At 43.7% G+C, this 23,359-nt stretch overlaps 1 protein-coding gene across 7 annotated transcripts in view; it reads left to right on the top strand.

Annotated features, from left to right (window-relative positions):
- The window catches only part of CRACR2B (calcium release activated channel regulator 2B), a 40,544-nt gene extending 17,489 nt beyond the window's left edge, over positions 1 to 23,055 (top strand). For all 7 annotated transcript variants that reach the window (XM_081880378.1, XM_081880376.1, XM_081880375.1 and 4 more), the window contains 14 exons: positions 797 to 953; positions 1,684 to 1,830; positions 2,598 to 2,688; positions 2,853 to 2,945; positions 5,102 to 5,289; positions 6,847 to 6,918; positions 7,642 to 7,696; positions 13,202 to 13,489; positions 14,712 to 14,847; positions 15,843 to 15,924; positions 18,747 to 18,861; positions 19,673 to 19,780; positions 20,507 to 20,583; positions 22,066 to 23,055. In XM_081880378.1, the coding sequence (XP_081736504.1) occupies positions 797 to 953; positions 1,684 to 1,830; positions 2,598 to 2,688; positions 2,853 to 2,945; positions 5,102 to 5,289; positions 6,847 to 6,918; positions 7,642 to 7,696; positions 13,202 to 13,489; positions 14,712 to 14,847; positions 15,843 to 15,924; positions 18,747 to 18,861; positions 19,673 to 19,780; positions 20,507 to 20,583; positions 22,066 to 22,150 (1,694 nt within the window). In that variant the 3' untranslated portion in view covers positions 22,151 to 23,055. The remainder of the gene's footprint in view (positions 1 to 796; positions 954 to 1,683; positions 1,831 to 2,597; positions 2,689 to 2,852; positions 2,946 to 5,101; positions 5,290 to 6,846; positions 6,919 to 7,641; positions 7,697 to 13,201; positions 13,490 to 14,711; positions 14,848 to 15,842; positions 15,925 to 18,746; positions 18,862 to 19,672; positions 19,781 to 20,506; positions 20,584 to 22,065) is intronic.
- Positions 23,056 to 23,359: the final 304 nt, after the last annotated feature.

Genomic DNA, 23,359 nt, shown 5'->3' with positions numbered 1-23,359 from the left:
GGGAGGGCTGTGTAGAACACACACAGTTCACGCTGTATTGCCTCTTACATTTAGTAAGTGCTAAAGTGTGACAGATATCGTGTTGCTCTGCATTAAAAGTCTTCATATGGGCAAAGTAAGAAACCATAAGGCATTTTAATTTAAAGGTGTTTTCTATAAAGAGAAGCTTATTGCAATATATGTTTTAGTCAGATGGTTATTTTTTAGTTTTATCCTCCCCTATGTCCTAGTCCATATGCAAATATAAAACTTTTTTATTTCTGTTTTTATTGTCCTTTCTTCTGGGGGGGGGGGGTTAGCACTATGGAAGTCTCTTAAACTTGGCATTGTTTAGAGCCTCAGCATGTATTAATCTGGCCCTGATCACTTACCTGGAAGTAAGACCCATGGAATTCAAGTGGGGCTCATTTCTGAGTAGACATGTATAGAACTCCATGGTAAATGTGTTGTTTAAAGTCCAGGATGCAGTCCTTGAACCTGTTTTGAGTGGAACGGCTTACCCTTGGAACATTTGAAATAACGAAAATGACATGGAGTAATGCAGAGTGCCTTTGAGCATGTGAAGAGCTTCCTTCCTTCATTACAGAAGTGAACCATGGTTCTGTGTCTGAAGTGGACCAGTTCCAGTTCTTTTAATTTTTACTGTTGCCCTGATTTGGCTAAAGGTGGAAGGGGTCTGATATGGAGCTTGTGGATTTCACAAGCTCTCTCCCCTCATAATTCAAACACTGATGCAAGCCATACCTGGGATTAGAGAAATCTTATAGTCCTTTGTTTTTCTCATTCCACTGACTAGGCAAGTTCATAGGGATTGAGCAGTATGAGAGCTCTGGAAGCACCAGGCACGAGGAGACGTTTGAGTCAGGCTGGTCAGATGACTTGGACCAGGAAGAGGAAGAGAAGAGGTTTTGCTCCATGTTGGAGCAGCTTGAAGCATCCCAGGTCTTTGAAGAGTAAGTTGGAACTTTCCAACCTGTGCATGTTTATTACAGTGGTACTTTGGTTTAAGAACAGCTTAGTTTATGAACAACTTGGATTAAGAACACTGCAAACCCAGAAGTAGGTGTTTTGGTTGTGAATTTTGCCTTGGAAGTAGAACATGTTCCGCTTCCTGTTGAGTGTGTTCCATTTGCAAATTGAGTCCCATGCTGCTATGGGAAAGCACGCCTTGGTTTAAGAACGGATTAAGTTCGTAAACCAAGGTACCACTGTATTACGATTGCTGTTGCTATCTTTAGGAAACTTGTTTCGCAGAAGCATTGCTTTGACCCTTTCTATCTATCATGTCATCTTCATTAATATGCATGTGCTATGTTTTCCTGGGTTGCACTGCTACAACAGGAATGGGGAACCTGTGGTCTTCCAGATGATGTTGGGACTAGCATGGGGAGCAGTGGACTAGTAGAAAGGGATGGGTGTATTAGGAGCATAATAAGGCTCGGATAAAATCACATGGGGGAAGAGATTCTCCAACAGTGCATACATGTTCAGATGCATCTTTACTTTTTAAGATGAGGACTTTTGACCTCTTATTTTCTGGATCTTCTCATCTCAGGGAGGGATGACTAGGAGGCTTAACTATAAAGTACTTTAAAATAAGTTCTTTATAGCCTGTTTGGTGCAAGGACTATGCTTATCTATTACTCTCAAGCTGATAAACTTTACTGTTTGTCTTTGCTCCAGTCAGAACGAGGTTCAGGAGCTCTGGGCTCAACTCCGGAAAGAAAAGCCAGAACTCCTAACCAGTTTTGAAGAATTTCTCTTCCACATTTCCTCATATGTCAGGGACATACATCACGAGAAGGAATCCATTGAGCAGGCATTGAAACGGTAAGCAGTTTCTGGACGGCATGTGACTACGCCATAGAAAGTGCAATGCAGTCTTAGGATGCTGTAAGTGGGAGGAGAAGTTTCACTCAGCATCCACAAGAGGATTCGTGAATGCCAAAGAAGGAGGTAGAAGTGTCCAAATGCCTTCAGCGGGACCTATTACTCTATGAATATTTTCTTCCTCTATAACCCAATCACATCTGCAGCAAACAGGTTGTGCACACACTAAAAATTTGTCTGTATCCAGTGTGCTTCCACCACTAGTTTAGGAAGCGGTGTACACACAGTGTTAGCCACAATCCACTTCCATGTGGTACTTATCCTGTCATTGCTTTTGAAATACTGTTTTGATATGTTTTCCCACAACGCTCCTCTTCCAAAAAAACGCAAAAACCTTCCCCAGCTTCAACCCAGATTGGGAAAAATAACAGACTAGCTGCTTTTTAAGCTAGTACTGTGTACACAGCCTTAGTCTAACCTTAAGCAGCATAAGCAGTTGGGTTGCAAAAGTTTCCTGAGAAAATGTTCTCAATGTGCAGCTTTTTAAGCCGTTTCTGGTGCCCCCTAGTGCCAGAGGATTTCCATATCAATACTCAAGTTCCTGAAAAGTGAGACAGCACATCTTATGTTAGCTGAGACGTATTTATTTTCTTTCAAAGTGGAGAGGTAATTCTCTCTCTCTCCCCCTCCCCCCAATCTGGTCTCCCACTTTGTCTTTACACTGTATCTGTTCCTTGCATTTCATCCCTCTTGCTCTGTGCTTTTAGGAGGGAGGTAGACCATGACCGTGAAATCAGGTGCCTTTATGAAGAAATGGAGCAACAAATCAAAGCAGAAAGGGAACGGCTGCTGAGCCAGGTAAACACCTCATTCCTTCACTCTCAGGATGCCTGAGCTGGACACTGAGCTCAGTTGCTAAATCAATGAGCCACATCCTTGCAAAGTGCCGGAGATTTATTTTTATGCTGAACGTTGGAGTGAAGAAAAAAAAGGAAAAGCACCAATTTATCTCCTTTTTGCAGGGATCAATGAAGCATGAGAAGAGCAGCTTGCTTCAGAAAGAGCTGCAGAGCAAAGAACAAGAATTTGAGAAGATGTTGTACCACCAGAAAAAGGTGACTTGGAGGGGGTGACCCTTGTTTCTTTTGCTTGAATTTGGATTTTACCTCCGCATTGTCTACACAGGTCCCGTTGAACTGGCTGGCGGTGTCTTTTGACACCAAAGTCATTGCTTCTCACACATGTACAGGGCTAGAGCTGGATTTGGGCTCTTGTGCCTGAGATGCCACCTTAGCCCCAGCTCCTGCTGGTTCCTGTTGGTGTTACAAGAAAAACCAGTGCCAAAAGCCTTCATTGTAGGCAAAGAGACAGCATTGCATACTCCGCTGTGACCAGCTGTTTCACTTCTGCAAATCATGGGAAGCCCTGAAGTGATGAGTAGACATATGTGAGTGCCCCCCAGTATATAAGCTACTTTAGGGAAGAGAAATTCTTCTCACTGTTCTCCTCCCCACCCCCCATCAGCACCAGACAGACTAGGTGCGCTCAAGTAGGTAAAACTCAAATCCTGTATGCACCAGCTGTCAGGGAGGCTGTGCCCTGTAAGGTGGGGAGCAAGTAATTTTTTGGAGTGGCTCCTTGGCCCAGTATAGGAGCTGCCTGTGATTATTTTATCTCTCCAACCTTATTCATCCCTAGCTAGCAGGACCAGTGGTCAGGGATGATGGGAATTGTAATCCCAAAACAGCTGGAGACCCAAGTTTGGGAAACACTGCTCTGCCCCCGCACGCGCATGCACGCGCACACACACACACGGTCATTATGTCTAGTAGCCATTAGCCATTTATAGCTTTATCCTCCAGGAAATTTTCTAATTCTCTTTTAATGGTCACCACCACCACTACTTCTCGTAGATGTAAATTCCATAATTTAACCTTGCATTTTGTGAAGAAGAACTTCTTTTCTGGCTGCCTTGACTCTCCCACCCTTCAGCTTCCCTGAATGATGTTGGATTCTGGTAATCTATGAGGGAGCGAAAAATTATATTCTCTTTCTCCGTACTGTGCATTATGTGAAGCATCTTGCGTCATGGCCCCACCACAACCACTGTCCTTTCCCTGACAAGCTAAAAAACCCTGAGCATTGTAAGCTCTTCTCATAGAGGAGTTGCTCCAGTTCACCAATAATTTGGCTTGTCCTTTTCTGCACCTTTAGATACATCTGTACAGTCCCGCTTGAGGCTTATCTACACGGAAGATAATTGTTTCTGTCACTGGAGTTCATGGTGCTGTGCCAAGTTCCTTCCAGGATTTTAAACCTTCAGCTATGAGGGCCCTTTTAGCTTCCTGCCCCACTTGCAAAGCACACAGTGTCCTCCTTTAACCTCCAAGGCCCACAACCTTAGTATGTGATGCCAGCACCATTCATGTTTTAGCTCCAAAGAGGTGACTCCACCTCCACCAACCCAAGGAAGGCCATCTGCTCTGTTTGCACATGACGTTATCATCGTGCCATAATATCCTCTTATAGGTATGCGGCTGAGAGATAACACTGTGTAATTTGCGTTATTGGTGCGGTTTGGGTAAGTCCAGTGTCAGTATTTGCTCTGGGTTGTTTAAAAACTAAAGAGCAGTTACGTTGGGGCAAAACAACAGAGAGGAGATTAAGAATTCCCCCATATGGGTTTTCTCAGTTCAGGGTCCCTTCCAACTCTTCAATTCTATGACTCTGAGGTTATCCACTCATGTGACCAACAGGCATATAGATTAGGACCACAAAAGACCACTTCACAATAGGGAATGAAAATGCAGCTAGAAGGTCTTCGGGGTATTGATACCATGGTAATTACTGTACCCCTGCAGTGCAGGAATATCAGCTAAAGCATCCATGACAGATGGCCCCCCAACCTCTGCTTATAAACCTCCAATTCACCACCTTCCAAGGGAATCGCTTCCACTGTCGAACAGTCCTTACTGTGAGAAAGTTCTTCCTGATGTTTAGTTGGAATTTCCTTTCTAGTAACTAAAATCCATTGGTTCTGGTCCTTAACATGTTATCTTTATTAATGTACTTGAATGCATTGCAGCTAAAAAAAACCCCACAGATGTATTGCTCTGCTTTCTGTTTTCCTTTGTACAACTTTTTTTTTAATTTAAGATATTCTTCTTCTGCCTCCCCTACAGCTCAAAGCTGCTTGCAGACACTGGCTACTGATGCCATTGTGCTTTTGGTTTTTCAGATCTGTTCATCTTGATTTCTTACATATTTTTAGCTGGAACATCAGTTGCAGTCCCAGAGCTCAGAACAGCTGGAAATGCGGGTGCAAAATGAGAGGCTGAAAATCTTGAACGACAATCTCCTGGACCAACTGGAGAGAAGCAAATGGGAGCTGGAGGTAGCCCGAGGTCACCTGCAACAGCTGCAGAAAGAAGCCCAGCTAGAGCAGGAACAGAAAAACAGGTGTGTTGGGGTGGGGCTGTAGAACATGCAATGAAAAGTGCCAGTTGCTTTTGCTGTGTAATGCTGGTTTACGCTAATTAGTTAATCAGTGGGACTACAGAATGTAGAAATGAATAGCAATAATATGTGGCTACTGCAAACTGCAGTACTGGCACTATTTTCAGGCGCCACATAATACCTGGACTGTATTTGTAAAAAATTGATCTTTTGGTGTGGCAGCACCTACATTTTTTAACTCTCTGACTATTGACATCAGGCAGGTCCCTTCATTGTACTCTTTTCAGTGCCTGCTAAAAGTGTTTTTGTTTAGGCAAGCCTTACCCAGATATGTAGACAACCACCTTGAGGTTGTTGTTGTTGTTGTTGTTTTACAATCAAGTGTTACATTATTTTTATGAAATAAAATTAAAGGGGGTCTGTAAGTATGAACACTTTCTAGCTTCCAGGACTGAGTTAAAGGATTAGAACACGCGTGATGTTTTTATTCTCTTCCACAAATCTACTTCCTGTGTGGCCTTGAGATAGTAACATGATTTCTTTTCTCTCTGTCAGGAGTAGCTAACGTTGTGCCATTTAGATGTTCTTGGACTCCAGTTCCCATCAGCCCCAGTCAGCATGGACAATGATTAGGGATGATGGGAGATGGAGTCCAACGATATCTGGAAGGTAGCGCATTAGCTATCCCTGCTCTGTATAAACTAGAGATAAAAATCATTTTCCTGGTTACATTTCCTAGAAGACCATGATAGAAATGGCTCGGAAAGCAAGCCCCACAGCAATTCACCATAAAAGGTCAATCCAAATCTTGTATTGTCAAAACCACGGCTCCTACCAGTCTGAGAACAAACAATGTGGCAAACAATAACACTGATCTCCACAGCAATCACTCAGATTACTGTTCAGAATGTATGATGTCACTGCAAATTGGGCAACCTTTTGCTTTATTGAAGAGTAAATCTACTTTCTAATACTGAATTGGCCAAAACATGACTTCAGTTATAAACCGGGATAAGAATTTGGACGTAACGTCTGCAGAACAATTAGATCCCAGTAGGTAGCTCTTCTGCCACCTTTTCTTCTCAGATACAAAGTCCCAAATGGTACAGTGGTGTTGTTTTTAGTAATAATAATTAAAAAAATCTAGAGCTGATGTAGGCATTTTAACTTAAATATGCAGTATGCACAGTTGACATTCTTTTTCTTATTTTGAACTGTATGCAAACATAGACTAATGGATCATTTTTAACAGGAAAGGCTGCTTTGGGAGGTGGAGTGATTGGGGAGCAGAGCAGTGTGGTGGGTGCAAAAAGGGTGCGTGTAAATTTGGTCCTCAGCTGGAATTTCTCTTGGAAACCAAGAAAATGATATTTTGCATCAGCAAGTCATGGAGAGCAAGAATGGGAGTCAGCTCCTAACCCAGTGTTAATTTAATTAGTCCACCCTCTGCCCTTGATTGCTGCCAGAAGCTTTGGCATTTGGGTCATATTATCAACGTTTGCACAGGACAAAACTTGTAGCCCTTAAAACATTAACCCTCCCTTCCCCTTTTAAATGTAGGGATGTATTCAGAGTCTCTAAGAATATGCAGAAAGAAAAGAAAAGCCTCCTGCGACAACTGGAACTGCTCAGGTAAAGGTGGGGGCATCTTGACATCTGCTCTTCACCATCTGCCTTGAGGGCTTGTTCACATGTATAGGGAGGTATAGAATAAAAAAGCTCCTTGGTGTTATGTCAGCTATTCAAACAAAACCAGCAGAATTGGCCAGACCCACAGGGCTGCCACTTGACCTAAGCAGCAAGCTGTACAGGGGCCAGTGCTTTGGGTGATTCAGGTCCCCAGTGGCAATAGATGGTGCTAAAGTACAGTCATACCTCGGGTTGAATGTGCTTCGGGTTGAGCGCATTCGAGTTGTGCTCCATGGCAACCCAGTTGTGCTCCATGAGTTGTGCTCCACGGCAACCCAGAAGTAATGGAGCGCGTTACTTCCAGGTTTCGCCACTCACGCATGCACAGACGCTCAAAATGACATCATGCGCGGAAGCAGCAACACGCGCAGACGCGCCGTCGCATCTTCTGTTGTGTTCAGGATGCAAACAGGGCTCTGGAATGGATCCCGTTCACATCCCGAGGTACCACTGTAATGTCTGAGAGCAGCACCAAAGCAATTTCTGCAGTGAAGATTTAGGCCACACGAAGCTTCTGTGAAACCTGAATGGGGATTTGTGGTTGCAAAAAGGAGTGGTGTCTTCCCCTTTCTCACTTCTCTTTGACGATTGTTAGTTCCCTACCGTAGTATGTGTAGAGCAACAGCTACCGCTTACCTCTGTGTGTCTTTCTTTCCTTTGGAGCAGAGAGATGAACAAGAAGCTGCGAGACGAGAGAGATGCCTTTGAAGCCAAGAAGCTGGTTAGTCTGAGAAAGAAAATTCTAATCCCCCGTCGCCTCCCCTTTGCAGCTTGCTGTTGTTGCCATCACTTGGGGTCATTTCATTTACAGGGTGGGCATTGACTGAGAAACCCTGTAGTGCCTGCATGTGGACTTATTATTATTATTATTTTTAAGAGAGAGCTGCACATTTTTAAACCAGGCAATTACAAAGGGGGCAATAAGGACTGCTGGCTCCTGACTCTACAAGAAAGCGTTTACAGTTGGGTGTCCCTCCAACCTGGAGGGGGAGAAAATCTTTTGCACATCTTGAACTTTGTACACTAAGGCTTCCATTCAGAGGAACCGTAGCTGGACCTCCATGTTTTAAGACTGAGCCATTGCCACCTAGCTTGGAGAAGGCCCAGTTACGTTCTTTCTCTTCACACCACCACAATTCTGCAGAGTAGTCTGGAATTCATCTTTGGAACTACCTTGCCTCATTCCAGCCTATAGTTCTTCTGCTATATCACCTTGTGCCTATATCCTTCTAGGCTTCCATTGTCATGCAGCCCACAATTAAGAGACTGAAAACAATATGTCTTTTTGTCTGTTTCTGCCTCTTAATTTGGCCTGCTCCTGGAATGGGCCTTTTCCATCCCTGGGCAGTTTGGTTTTGGTAGGAGAGATGTAACGTCCACGAAACATACCACTTAGTAGATTTGATCGTAGACCAGCGTGGCAGACAACCAAAATGTGAAGATGAGCCAAAAGAAGACATATTTGTTTCCACTGTGACATGTGACCTCTTGCTGCTGATTTCCCTGCTCCACAAATGCAGGGCAGGAATGAAGTATAAAGGGGGGAGGGGAGTGTGCTGATCAGCTATCTAGTCTTTAGTGTTGTACAAGCATAGGGTGTAGGAATGTTTTTATTGAAGCTGCTATGTATGTTTTTGTGTAAAAAGGAGAGGGAAGTTTCCAGTGCAATGTTCTAGTCTTTGGGTATGATTGTGCAAACATCTGTGCACCTGTCTGTCCATGGGTGGCCCATCCTGTTTCGCCATCTGAGGGTGAAACGAGATGTCCCTCCCCAACACACACTGCTGCTGCCTCCCCACTGAAGCCTTGCTTACCTAGGAGTGGAGAGAGAGCAACTGCAAAGCTGAGCAAGTGTGAGCTGTTCTACAAAGCTTTGCTGCAGGCCTCTCCCCTCCCACTCGCCTAGAAGGGAGCGTTCCAGCTGCAGTGGAAGTGGTGGGGCAGGCGGAGAGCCGGTGGGGCGCCGTCTTTTGTGTTTCCACCACCTGAGGAGGTTTCTTTACCTTGCCTTATGAGTGGGCTGCCTCTCCGGCTGTCCCACGACTCATCTTTCTGATTACTAGGCCTGTGGCTGCATCTCCAGATGAATCTGGGGGCATGTGATCTCCGTAGTCTCAACAAGATCATTAAATGCAGCAGAAGCAACAGGGAGAAACTGTCTTCTGCAGTTGCAGTTCAGAGAGAGCAATGCAGTGAGTTCTCAGATCCCATTTGGCACTTTAATGTCTTTTTTGAAGAGCATCCCTTTCATGCTGCACCATGGGATACGTTGAGTGGGGTCGCATTGAAAGCAATTTACAGTATGGCAGGGAGGGACGTGGAGAGACTTCATATGGACATAAATTGGTTTTTCTTCACATGTCAAAGTAGCCACTGGATTGTCCCTTTGACAGTCTGCTATCTCTGTTCTCTAGTGGAATATGGGCTCCAGGCAAGCTACAATGGCTTTTGTTGTCTGATCCTCTTTGAACAGTAAATATTAATGAGATGGAGGTTCTGTTGGATGCAGGGAAGAAAGGCACCCACCACTCTTCATGCAGATTGCATCTGATGTGGGAATTCAAAAAGAGCAAGCTTTTGATCTGCATACAGTCATTCTGCAGATTTAAAGAACTGGTTTAGTGCAGAAATAAATAATATAATACTGTGGACTGCGCTTGCATAAAGGCAGGTTGCATGGGTTAGAGTTAGCACATCAGACTCTTGAAGTAAAATGTAAACCTTCAGTTAATGGAAAAAAGGATCCTTATTTGTTTCTGTTTTTTAAAACATTTCCTCCTTTTTTCTGAACCTCAGTCTTGTATCAAGATGTACCAACTACAACTATGCTGGAGGGACTGGAATGAAGGAAGTTGAGTTCTAATTTTTCTAGTGGAAAAAATATGTTGCATTATGTTCCTGTCAACTATATATGCACACACAGCCACACACACACACACACACACACTTGATATCTGCTCATGCTAACTGCAATTTGCAGCAATCTTTCCATTGCAAGAATGCGTAGTAGAAAAGGAAAAAACAAAATATTTCTGTTTGCCTTAGTTTAAAAAAGTGTGGTGTTTCTAGAAGGCTTTTTCTACCATCAAAGAGAATTATCAAGGAGAAAAGAAGTCTGCTGATGCAGCAGCAACTTCCTGTCTTGAAGTCTCTTGATGATGGGCCCTTTGTATATTTCTCTTTTGTCCAAGACTGCAATGCTTGTGTCTGTCTGTTGGAGCATCTGCAGGCTGTTGCTTTTCTAAGATAGAGAAGAGCACAAACTCCGATGCACACTTGGGGTATACTGGCATAATGTAGATCTGGTGAGGTTTTTGGTTTTAAAGCCTGAAGGGCCTTCCTAGCCTGATGTTTCTGTTGTAATTAGATTTGCAACTGTACTGTTTTTTAGCTAGAGATTCCTGGTTGGTAGTCAGTACCAGTCTTCATTCACTGTGACATAATGATGGACCAATCAGGTTGCCAGAGTTTAACAGTGCATCATTCTGTAGGAGAGATATCTGGCTTGTTCTTGCCTGCACGTTTATGACAGTTTGTCAGCGCTGCAAGACATATTTCCAAGTCTGCTTCAACATATAACAGGAAGACCTTGCAATAGTGAAGTATTAAAATCTTCTAAATACGCCAAGACTGTTTATGCAATAAATGGCAGCACTGGAAATCATTTGGCACTGTGAGGGAGAAGGCCAAACTAGACGAACCATGGAAGAGATCTGAGTGGATCCATGCACACTTAAATGGGAGGAAATGTCCTGCTGGATGAAGAGCTTGAACTTTGATTTCGGTTTCTGCCAAAATCTTTACTGCTTCAGTCAGCGCAGTACATAGGCAAGACAAGAGTTAAAAGGCACAGCAGGTGCCTTGCATGGCGAAGTGCAGCTAAGGTGATTTGCCCCCTGCCTCATCCTTTTGAAGAGATCGCAATGGGCACATCTGAGTTCTCAGATTGGACCAAGCAATCAGGCACTCCAGTCCTAGTCTAATTTGCTCACAGATGCTTCTAAAAGCATTTCGAAAGAGTTTTCCAACGTTTACTCTAGTAAGGCCCTGAGATACTGTGCAAAACTAGGACAGTTGAAGCACAGTGTGGAAACTCTGCTGATACCTTTACAAGTTCCAAGGCTGCAGAGGACTACTTGGGTCCTTGCATCTTCTTTTCCTCTGCCAATCCCTTCAGGTCCCCAGTTGTTCATTAATCCGGATTACCACCCTAAACATTCTGAAGTTAATTTTGAAATTGATATTTGGAAACATTGTGCCTTGAGCTGCATTTTGTACTGCGCTTTGTTGTACCGCTGTGTGTTATGAATGGAAACTGAGTTTCCCCAAGTCCATACATCCACAAGTTTTGGAGGGAGTTGCATGCCATGTACAATCTGGTCCTTTGTGTGTCCCTTAATGAGAAACCTGCATGCACCTTCCAGAAGTCTAGGAACCGGTCTCCAGGTACAACCCATTCATCACGGGTCTACATAGTTACAGTATATGTGTCTTTGGTATGTGTTTACGACAAATATTGTGATGGCAAAATACTGCAAAATTCATGCTGTTGTTGGAATGTGAGCCTGTGATCCAGACTTCCATAATAAAATGCCATGCACCCTGTTATCGTTCTCATCAAATATTTCATGCTTGTGTGTTCTGTCATTTCAATGCAATATTCCTTTATCGTCTGTTTTTAAATGCCAATGTTACACTGAGCCAATAAAAGCTGGCAAGAGCTAGAGAAACAGCCAGGAAACAATTGCCTCTTTCGTGCTCATGTTCCATTGCGTAAAGTGTTTCTTTTGTATGACTGTATTATGACAGACCATTTAGAGGTCCAATCAGATGGTTAAGACTGGGTTCTGAGTCTGCCCAAAGCACACAATAAAACCCACTTGAATGAAACAACTAATATATTTATGAATAATCTTTCCATTCATCATTCTAAACCGTATTCAGCACAATAAATGTCCCATTATGATTGATCTGTTGTGAGCGATCCACACAACTTTGGAAGCAGGGTGCAGAACTGTTACATCTCTGGGATGCATTTTAAAGCTGGGAAATTGTGCTTTCATCCTGAGAATGCATTCTTTGTTATTGGAATTTAAATTTTAAATATAAATAACAAGTGGGGTACTGAAGTAAGTTGAGTACTTTCTGTATGCCAAACCCAAAACTCAAAACCTTTTAATCTCTCATCAGCCGCAAAATGGCAGCTCCTGGGGTAATCTTGACTAACTGTTGGAGAGCCTCTCCCAAAGTGACATGGTGGTTGTTTTTTCTTAATTTACTTAGATGACAGATTCCAAATTGCTCTCTCTAATTTTCAGGCACTTGAAAGCAAAAGACCTCTCTTGAAGAAGGGGTCAGCGATAGGCAAATACCTAGTGGAGGAGAAGCCAGTCAAACGGTCAGAGCTGAATATGTTGTGTTGTGTCCCACTGCATGCTGTCGGTCTGTAGTCACCACAGTCGGTCTGTTGGGTCACACTGTTCTCTCCCTTTCTCCTCTTCAACTGAACTAAGGTTGAGGCAATGGGTGTCCTTGGGGAATTGCCCTTTGATGAACTTGGGACTGTGGGGCACTGGTGACTGAATGAGACTGTGTAGGTGGGTAGGAGGGGGTGAGTCTAATTTTGGTAACAAGGAGATTCAACATATACACACCCTCAAGTTTCCTACATTGCATGCATTTAGAGAGGAGGGGCAGAACACCATAAGCAAAGTTATTTCACACATTTCTGAACTATGTGAGCAGCTTTGGCCTTCTTTGGGATGGTAATATGTAAATATAGAGCATAACTAGATAGGCATATTGGATAATCAAGGTAGTTTGCCAAAAATTATGAGCATTGCCTCTGGCCCTGTCCACACCTCCACATGTTAATTGTTCGTTTGTTTTGTTCATGCATTCATTTCTGTGGGTGTTGACACTTCTTGGAGCCCCTCCAAAAGTACAATTCTCAGTGTCCCATCTAGTGGAGCCCCAAGAGGCAAAACTAATTTAAAAACCAGCATACATTTTTAGTGTGGATAATATGCCTTAAGGATTCTGGAACCCGTTGATATACCTGCTGCTCCTCTCCTCCCTCCTCACATTTTAAGACTGTTGGTTTCCTGTCCTCATCAGTGCTGACGTTACATGAAAGTGTGGGTAAGTTTTCTGTAAATGCTGATGTTGATTGTGCTGATGCTTTTGGACATTTGTTCCCATCGTTTGTGTGCCTTGGCACAGGCAGCTTGCTCCAGAAAGTACTCCTCTTGTCCTGCCAAAAGATTTTTATTTGGAAGAGAAAAACTGTAAACTCTTCCTGACCAACACTGCCAGTTTGAAGCAGGGAAGAGGAATCAATTCATCTGTGGAGGAATATGCGGTTCTTAGGAAAACAGAGAGGCAGGAAACAGCAGGAAATGTTGGGAAGCCAAAGTCTCTGATGAAGACCAGCACATTCCAGAGAGAAAAGACCAACAGACCTAATTATCTTTGTTTATCACCAAGAAGGCTGCCCATTGGTAATGAAACTGTGGTGAGTCTAGCTGGCGGGGGGTGGGGAATACTAACCTTATGTATTGTCTTTTTGTTGTCATTGAATCTTGAATCATTTGTGGGCTTTTTTGTGTATACTAAATGGCCCGTCCTGACTTCAAGTTGAAGTCCACAGGTCACGCTGGGGTATAGGAAGGAAGAGTGGCATTTCAGTACCTTGGAGAGCTCCAAGTGAGCAACTTGCTCAGGAAAAAGCTGAAGCTTGACTGCAAACTTAAAACTCCTATAGCCCAGGTTACTTACCTCTCCTGTCTACTTCCCTGCCTGTGACTTTTTAAAATGAGGACCTCCTGGCCTGGAGATGAGTCCTTCTGCATCTGACAGTGGTAGGCATTGTGTAATGGGATGTACTTGGTTCCTTGCGTGAATCAGGCTCATGGGAGTGGCCATGAAGTTCCCTGTGTTTAGGGTCCACAGGTTGACAACCATCACCCCGGGTTCAGAATTGGTAGCCTCGTTCTGTCCTTCAGCAAGCAGTATAGCAGCCACAACCTCAATTGATTCAATCTTCCAAGAATCGTTTAGGGCCAGGGACATGACAATTAGCTTCCCGCACTAATATGCATATTATATTCCTGGTAGCAATTATATTTTTTAATTTTGAAGTGACACTGAACAGAAATGCTAAGGAGAAAAACAAGAAAATCCATCAGCAAAACCTTTGGAAATTTTTGTTTACCTCCTGTATCTATTCAGGGACAAATGTTGCAAAGCAGGTGGATATTTTTAAAATTGCTCTTCAGTCTTTGCTTCCTCCCATATGGTATAGTCTGAAAACTGTTTCAGCTAGTTGAATAGTCACAGGCTCTGTACAGATATTTTGTACTCCAGGTGAGATGGGGAAGAGGCCATCACTTCACTGTAGGGGAGACATGAATGACTGGATCAGGAGATCCCACATTTATTTAAACACATTATCTCCCTGATAGTGCGAGGTTAAAATTGCTGGACCATGTGAGCTTGAGTATTGCTCCTGATCTTTATGTAGATGCTTTCTAGGTAGTGAGAAGCGGGGATAATATCTGAACATAGCCTCAGTCTATGCAACTGGTTGTGCAGATATGAACATGGGTATAAATTTGCTCATATTAGTGTTCCCACTGTCTGTTCCTTCCCATGTTTTAAATGCAATTTGTACCCTAGCTCTATAAACTTTTCTTCTTCCTTTTCATTCTTATCTTGATAATGGCTTTTACATCCAGATATTGGAGCCAGCTAGTTCTTCTCTTGACCGTGTCTTCAAAGTAGTGTTTCTTGGTAATTCCGGAGTTGGCAAGAGCACCTTCATCCATCACTTCTGCTACAATAGATTCCTGGCTGGGATCAGCTCAACTATTGGTAACTGAGGCTCCCAAACTGCAGAAAGGAGAGGCATAAGGGAATTTAAAAAGTGCTTAAGTGAGGCTTGTGCCATGTGCTCAACAACTTCTGCAGCAGAAATATTTGTGAACTACAACCCCCCCCCCCCCCGTTTTCAGTACTACTGTAAACATGGCAATATTCCACACTATGTATTCCTTTAGCGGTATAATGTTTAAAGTCAACTAATGTTGAGGATTTTTTAAATGGGTTTTTTGGAATAGTTACAAATGGATAAGGGCAAGCTAGGTGCTAAGATCTGACTAATTCAAATCACAACCAATCAGTCAGAGGCAAGGTTTATATATATTTCGATGCTCTAAAAGGCACAATGGCAGGATGCATTTAGTCTGTTCTTTCACCAGGCCTCTTGTCAAGTCTACTCCTTTGCTGCTGTGATCATGGGACTCCTGCCACAACTTTGCTCTGTGGCATGTAGTGGAGGGGTAGGGGATGGATGAGAGGACTGGTGGAGGGATGGTGATAAGAGCAAATGGTGGCTACTTTTCTGTCTTAGTGCCTTAAGAACGTTTAAAGGCATTAACTCCCAAATCCCTACTAACTGATAGCCATTGGGAAGACTTTTAACTTCACATTGTGGTAGCATACCAGATGCTGCACGTGCTTTCCAAGCAGACAAGAAAATAACCTGCAGCCCACACTGTATAAATAATGAACCTATTTGCAAGCCCATCCATTTCCCCCCAGCCCTGACCGTCTACTGTTTTCTATAGAACTTTTAATTTGTGATTATGCTTTACAGACTTTTCTGTGGTACCTTCTTCACTGCAGTACTGCGAAGGAGTTCACTGCCCCCCTCTAACTGCTGGAAACTGCAGCTAAGGGTGCCCTGTCCCAAGCCCAAAGTCACAAAAGGAGTCAAGCAGACATGCTTCACCTGGACTCCCAGATTCAAAGTCCAGCTCTGCCCACTGTGCTATCCTGGCCTTAGACTCCTCTTGTTTCTCCTGCAGGCGTTGATTACCAGGTGAAGAGCTTGATGGTTGACAACAAACAGGTGGTTTTGCAGCTATGGGATACAGCTGGGCAGGAAAGGTAAAGGATTCTGTGCGATTTAGTTCAGTAAAGAGCCCTAAAAGCACACAGTGATAATATAAGGAGACTTGAACCTTCTTCCAAAATTTCCAGATGTTCTTGAACACTAACAGCAATAACTGACTAGTGTAATACTTCACATATCCAGTACTTTTTTTTTTTTTTTTGCATGTAAGACTCTTGGAATCTGACCACTTACAGTTTTCTTTATATAAATGGAAGTATTGTACTGGGGAGAGAGCAATTTGAAGCAGAGGGGTGGCGGTGGGGGGTCAGGGGAGAAGCAGCTTGAGGAAATGTTTTGGACCCAAGAAGTGGGCGTGCTTCTTCCCCTCTCCCAGCACTTATTTCCTCCAAGGTTCCCCCTTATGATACTGCTGTTCTCTTATACACATTTGTTTGTCATGTTTGGACAAGCCCTCTAGCCTAGGGTTTGCAAATCTGTCCCCGGGAAAGGTGACAGCAGCAGCCTCAGCAGCCTGGAGCCAGCCTGGTAGTGCAGTTGGCTCTGGCTGGCTTCAGGAGCTGCTCACTGCTATGGCGCCCTCCATTTTTCCTCGCCGGTAGTCCCCATATGATGTGTCTTGTGCGCAACACATCATATGGGGACTTCAGGTGAGGAAAAATGGTGGGCGCCACGGCAGCGAGCAGCTCCTGAAGCCAGCCAGAGCCAACTGCGCTACCAGGCTGGCTCCGGGCTGCTGACTGCCACTGCCACTGCTGAAGGAGAACCGGGGACGCCTGACGGTACAGATCTCCTTCCCCCTTCCCCCTTTGTTTTGACTGATGGGGGAGGCTTGGGAGTTGTGGGCGGCTGGCCGTTGCCCAGTTTTTTAAAAAAATTATGCGCATTTATGTTTCACAGGGTGTGAAAGAAGGGCTTTGCACCTTTATACAATATGCATGTGTGCTTGGACCCAGGGTCTTTTGCCTCACCATCCCCACTACTGACTCCTTGTTGCTACTCAGCTAAAAAAAAAAAAAAAAAGTGTCCCCGAATTCATTGAAAAAAATCTGGTAACCATACTCTAGCCTCCTTTCTCGCTGGCATGCTAACTTTCTACTTGCTGTGAGATTTTGGTGGGGGGAGGGGGTTAGAATTCAACGTGTATCCTTCCACCTACTTTTCTGAAATGGCATACTCTAAGCAGCTGAGAGAATGGAGAGGAGTAGAGACACACAACTCTACAGGAAATTCAATGGGGACAACCCGGGTCGACATCCAGACCCTTCTTTGCCTAAGTGGCTATATCCTTCTTCCTTTTTTAAATAATTTTTATTAACAGGCCAATCAAATCACATTAATTCCAAATTACACAACCAAATTTTAATTTTTTGTTGGGGGTACCCATGCTTCGAGCTCAGAAAGGGATCCAAACATCTCTCTTGCTGCTGCTTTAATGTACACAGTTCTGCCAAATATTATTCACAGTTCTGCTCAATCTTCAATCTTCTCTTTGTTACTTTCCTCATCTTCTTGTTGTTATCATATATTCCTCTTTGTGATCTCTGATAGTCTCCACAAGCGGGTGAAAACAATTAAGTGGCTATATCCTACCTTTCAACTAAATAATTATTTAAAGGGAGAGCAGCGACCCAGCTCAAAAATGTGTGTAGAGGAATATTTACATTAGTTTTGCAGCTATCTGCTGCAGTGTAAAACTCTGTGGAGACTCATTAGCTCTTGCTGTGATTCAGCAAGATAGGAATAAGCCAGGAAGAAAAACAACCTTGATGTTCGACAGGTGACACTGAGTGTCAAATGCAGGCCCATGCCATTGAGACAGTCTTGCTTTTTTAAAACCTGTTTTCTCCACCCTTGTTTTAAAGCAGAATCTTCTCTGTCTCCAAAGTGAACACAAGGGTCCTTCTTCTTATGGGTGCACCTCTTCCAAGTTAAGGGTGTTTTATGACAGTCATGCCAGTGGCTGTAGTACTTCCACGGATAAGAGGCTTGCAAAAATTGTGCTCCTGGATTATATCCAAGAGCCTTAGGATTGTGCTGTTCCTTGTGCTCTTTGCTGCTGGTGGGAGGGGGGAGAGAAACAGCAGGATCAGTCCAGATGACACAGCAACCGTTGCACAAGACCAACTACAGTGGTGCCAAACCTCAATGCTAGGAGGTACACAGGAAGCTGCCTTTTGCCAGGACACACTATTTGCATAGCTAGCTGAGTACTGCCTATGGCAGGAGTTGCCAACCTTTTTTCAATCTCTGGGAACATTTCAAACTGGAGAAACTGTTGTGGGCACATACCACAACCTATTATATTGGCTGCAATCAAATGCTGCCTTCAAGTCTAATTTCAACCTGGAAAAGGGTTATTGTAGATGCACTCAGTCATCACACTTGGGGCCCCTGGTCTACTCTTGACTGGCAGTAGCTCCCCAGAGTTTCAAGTAGATGTCTGATTTTTAAAAGGAAATGAAATGAAACATGCCAGAAATTGAACCTAGGAACTTCTCCCTGCAAAGAGCACACTCCGCTATTGGGTTGTGTCCCCTCTCAAAACTTTTCCTTTGTGATACCTCCTGTTTTGGCACAAGCACTGTTTGGGAAGCTGTTGTCAGCATGTAACCCAATACCTTAGCCAGTTGGAAATCTTTGATTCTTCCAAGCTGTTTCTAAGGTCTCAGCCTTCCAAAGGAAATGTCTGGAATGTGCTCCATACACCATTTTGTAAGTGGAGACAAGCCTCTGTTTTGAATGGTTAGCAATAAGAAGGCCACACAGAGGGAGTCCAAATCTAGGTTCAGTTAGGAGTAGTGGAATGTCTGCCATACGATTGCATTTAAGGTTCTCAGATTTTGTTTGGCATTAGATTCCAGAGTATTACCAAGCAGTATTTCCGAAGAGTGGATGGCATCCTGGTCATGTATGACGTCACAGCAGAGTGCTCCTTCATGGCGGTCCGAAACTGGATGAGTTGTATCCAGGTCAGAATAAACTTGGAAGGGAGCACAGATAACTTGGTCTATACTGTCCATACCTCTTTTTTTTAATACTACGGTACTAGCAAATGGTGTCTCTGTGTGGACACACCCCATTCAAGCCATTCAAGTATGGTCCTCCTTACAGCAACAGTCTGGCCCAAGGAGTCTTGGTAACAGGGCAACAAACTGGTGGTGATGAGAGCTGGAAATCTTGTGGAGCTTTAGGGCAGAGGGAGCATGTGTGGCTGTGCAGTTAGCCTATTTGTCTATCTGGAGAAAGGTTGAGGAGGAATCCCTGTTGGCTCTAACCTGAGTAAAGGAGAGAGCTAATAGAGAAAGAGAAGGGTGTTAGCAAAATAATCTTTCCTTAAATTGAGCCTTTTCTGCTTGGCAAGTAGCCTAACCTTAACAATACTCAAGTATTGACTTTAATTATAGTTGAAGCATGCCAAAAAATATTGAGGCAAAGCATTAACCTGACTTTTCTTTAAATAAAAAAATATGATAGGTTTATCCCCAATGTCCCTTATTCAGAACATGCAAATTATTCAGATCCCTAAGAGCACAAATCGGATTGAACCACCTTAATATTTCTTCTCAAAATGAAAGGCACTATGTAAGTTATTCTAATAATCATAATCTTTATGGATCACCATTTAACTAGGTTCTAGAACCTTGCTTAGCTATTGTCTAAACTGAAAATGGTCAGGTGTTCTCTAAGTACCCTTATACTCAAGTGTAGGAATTAGCCTCTCTCTCCTTAATTATGAGCACACGCTTCATTGAGCAATGTCTTATGGCTTCTTTTCTTCAGGATGGAATTGAAGATGGTGCAGTGATATTTCTTGTTGGAAACAAAATGGATACAGCAGACAAAAAGGAACCCAAAGTCCCCAGGGCTGAGGGGGAAAGGCTGGCAAAGGTCTGGTTCTCTGTATCTCCCTTTCCTCCTTACACCAATCTCCTTCACTGCTAACAAACTTTATGGCATCTTCTGTAACTGATGATAATATTTGGAAATACTTAAAGGAGTTGTTCTGCGCATGAAAATATTTTCTAGGATGGTTCTATACAGAAAGAAGTGAATGAATATTTCAAGGTAGAGGATCTGCCTTGGGAAAAGTCGATCATAAGGCATCACTTTGGAAGCCAGTCTCCTTGCAATCTCAGAGTAAACCTGTTTAGGGTTCAGCGTTGGTGACACCGGGAGGTAAATGAATGTGTTTTACAGACATAACAGAACAGTATGAGAATCAGGTATGTGAGAAGTAGGGACCTGGAGGAAAATTCATGCTGCTCAGGGATATGTGTGAATTTCCTCTGTGCCTCAAGCATTCCTGTGCAAACATTCTTCCAGTAAACTTATTCAAACCTTAGAATGTTACCTTGGACTTTTGAAGGTTTTGTGAATCGCCCCCACCAAAAAGAACTCAATGTGAGTGAGTTTTGACTCACATAAATTAGGTACCTCATTGAGAATTAGATAGCAAGGAACCTTTAGGAAGACAGAGTATCTTCAGTGTTCAGGAAGGTTAACCTTGAATATATTAATGGGTATAGCAAGAAAGGGGGGAAATGTGATTCCAGTGGCGGACTCTGACAATTGTTGATTGAAGTTACTTTCTGCCTTCTTTCCCTCTTTTTGCAGGAATATAAAGCTGTCTTCTATGAGTGCAGTGCAAGGACTGGCTATAACATTCAGGAGCCCATGCTGCACATGGCAAGGTATGTGCAAACAGTTCCCATAAAACTAGAAAAAGAGCAGAAGCCACTCATCCACTTGCAGCAAAGTTGCTAGGCTTGGTCCTGGTTAAACAGCAACAGATGACAAAACATAGCAGTGTGTTGGTTCCAATTAAACAGTAAGAGTCTAGTGGGTGGAGATAATTTATTCCTCTGTGTTTTGCAGTTGCCCGGTGTGCTTTGAGCACTGCCACACTGCAAATGTTAGTTAAACTCCATTTATCACAGGGTGAATACTCCGTAGGATTATATATTAAAGACTGCAAGATGCTCAGATACCATACAGCAGGGCTGGGGAACATGTGGCTCTCAAGATGCTGTTGGATCCCATCAGCCCCAGCCAGCATGGCCAATGGTCAGGAACAATGGGAGCTGGGGGTCCAGTAACATCTAGAGGCCTTCAGGTTAACAACTCCTGCCATAGAGCTTCACCACCACAATCTCACCAGGCAGAACGTTAGCACTTCATTTTAGTGTTTGGGGAATGGAAGGATTGTGGGGGATGTCTATGGCCAATGTAATGATTACATAAGTTCTTAATTCTTTGCTAAGGTTCTGTCTCTTGTTTTTGTCTTGGGAGTTCCTGACAGGAGCAGATCTATGCTGGAGATCTGTCCTGTTGGAAGTGCTGCCTTCCCCTGCCGCTGCTGCCACTCCTACTCCCACTGCCACCACGATACTGGCTGCTGCTGCCATTGCCTGCACAGCCCACTCTGCTGCCACTGCATACCTTACCACATCTGGCACTAGTGGAGAAGCAGCAGCACCATTGGTGCTGATTCAGTGAGATCTCACTGAAAATTGTGTGAGATCTTATATACTCCACAAGATCTTGCATGTTTTCAGGCAAGATCTTGCCAGAAATGGACTCAAACTTGTCTGAAATCGACACTGATGGCGGAAGCGCTTCTCCACTGCTGGCAGAGGCGGCAGGGCAGACAGGGTGCATGGGGGGGTGTTGCCTCAGGGGGCTTCTGCTGCCTGAGGTAGCACCCTCACCCTGTCTACTGGCTGAGCCAGCTCTGCCTGTTGGGTTAACTTGCAGATTCCCCAGAAAGGTCCGTTTCTCTCAGCAGATATCACATATTAACTCATAAGCCAGTTTGAGAATACTTGAATTCAAGATGATGTGCAGTCCAAACAAATACATGCACACTCTGAAGTATGTCCCATTAAGTTCAGGAGAAATTGCTCCCAAATAAGTTGCAAAAGATGCACTTTGATTTGAATTTGGATTGGCTTGGATTGGCTTGGATGCTTTAAGGTACACTGGAAGTCTCTGAAGGAGCAGTGAGCTTAGTCTGGCTTTTTGGATTATCGGTGTGATGCTAGAGTACTCATCCTTTCATGCTGAGATAATGTATGCTTCTTCCCCCCTCAATTTGAGATTAGTGCCAAGATTTGTCTGTCTCTTACTTTACTCCTTCCCTTCTGTGCTGACCTCCTATTTTGTGTGTGTTGCAGAATCCTGACAGCACATGAGGACAAGCAGAGAGAGCAGGCATTGCACCTGGAGGAGTACAACAAGAGGAAGGGATGCTGTTTGTAACAGAATCGTTCAGGGATATGTTAGAAAATAAAGAACAGCCTAAAGCACAGAGTTGGCTCCCTCCCTGCAAGAAGATAGGGATAACTGTGATTGAACTGAAGGAAGAGTCAAGATCTTTTTAAAAAAGAAAGAAAGAAAAGAGTGCTGTATCAAAGTGACATGACATCTTTCGCAGCTGCAAATCGCTCCTGCTTTTTTTGCAATGCTTTAGGGAAGTGCTTCAAATCACAGCTCATAGATCCAGCATTATTGGCTTACCTATAAAACCATTCAAGCTGCTTCACAGTGTCTCAAGACTACACTGAGAAACAATGTGAGTTATGCAAGTGTAAGTTATTGCAATGCAGTTGTGCAACAATAAAGTGATAATGACTTAACTGGAGTGGAGTGGTACCAGCTTTCTGCTATAGTTTCACTGCACCAAAAGCATCAATTCCTTGCCTTCATCTTCCCTTCTCTTCCCGGTTCTGCCTGAAGCACTTCCCTCCTGCATGGCAGGGCTACCTCTGGAGATGATCGTAAGTCATGAGCTCAGGAACATGAGAAGAGCCTTCTGGATCAGGTCTGGTGAGGCATGCTGTTCTCACAGTGACCAACTAGACAGACCCCCGTGGAAAGCACCCAGGCAGGGCATGAGCACAACAGCACTCTGCCCACATGGGATTCCAGCAACTGGTATGCAGTGGCATAATGCCTCTGGCCATGGAGGTAGAACCTAGCCATCATGGCTAGTTGCCATTGATAGCCTTATTCTCTATGAATTTGCCAAATTCTTTTTTAAAGCCATCCAAATTGGTGGCCATCGCTACCTCCTGTGGGAGCTTACCAATAGGATACCTGCTTATTGTGAATGGTTTCCTGCCCAGCTACATGTGTTAATACAATCACCTCAGTAATTATCACCACTCCACTGTGTGAGCCTGTTGTATTTAAGCTGTAATTATCACTGTGGTTTGCATCTCACTGCTGTTCAACTTCCACCCTACATTTTTCTCATTTATTTATCTAAGATTTCACTTCATACACCCAACAAAGGGTGCTTGAGTCCACCAAAGCATACACTAGTGATGGGGAACCTAGTACCCTCCAGACATCATTGCACCCCAACTAACACCAGCCCAGCCGGCCTGGCCAAAGGTCACAGGTGATGGGAACTGGAACTCCCGCAACATAGTAAAAATAATTTTTAAAAAAATTATTATTGATACC

Source organism: Podarcis erhardii (genome assembly GCF_964252035.2).
Source record: "Podarcis erhardii genome assembly, chromosome: 1".
Taxonomy (NCBI): Eukaryota; Metazoa; Chordata; class Lepidosauria; order Squamata; family Lacertidae; genus Podarcis; species Podarcis erhardii.
The sequence above is the reverse complement of the archived record's forward strand: the minus strand, read 5'-3'. Positions and strand labels throughout refer to the sequence as shown.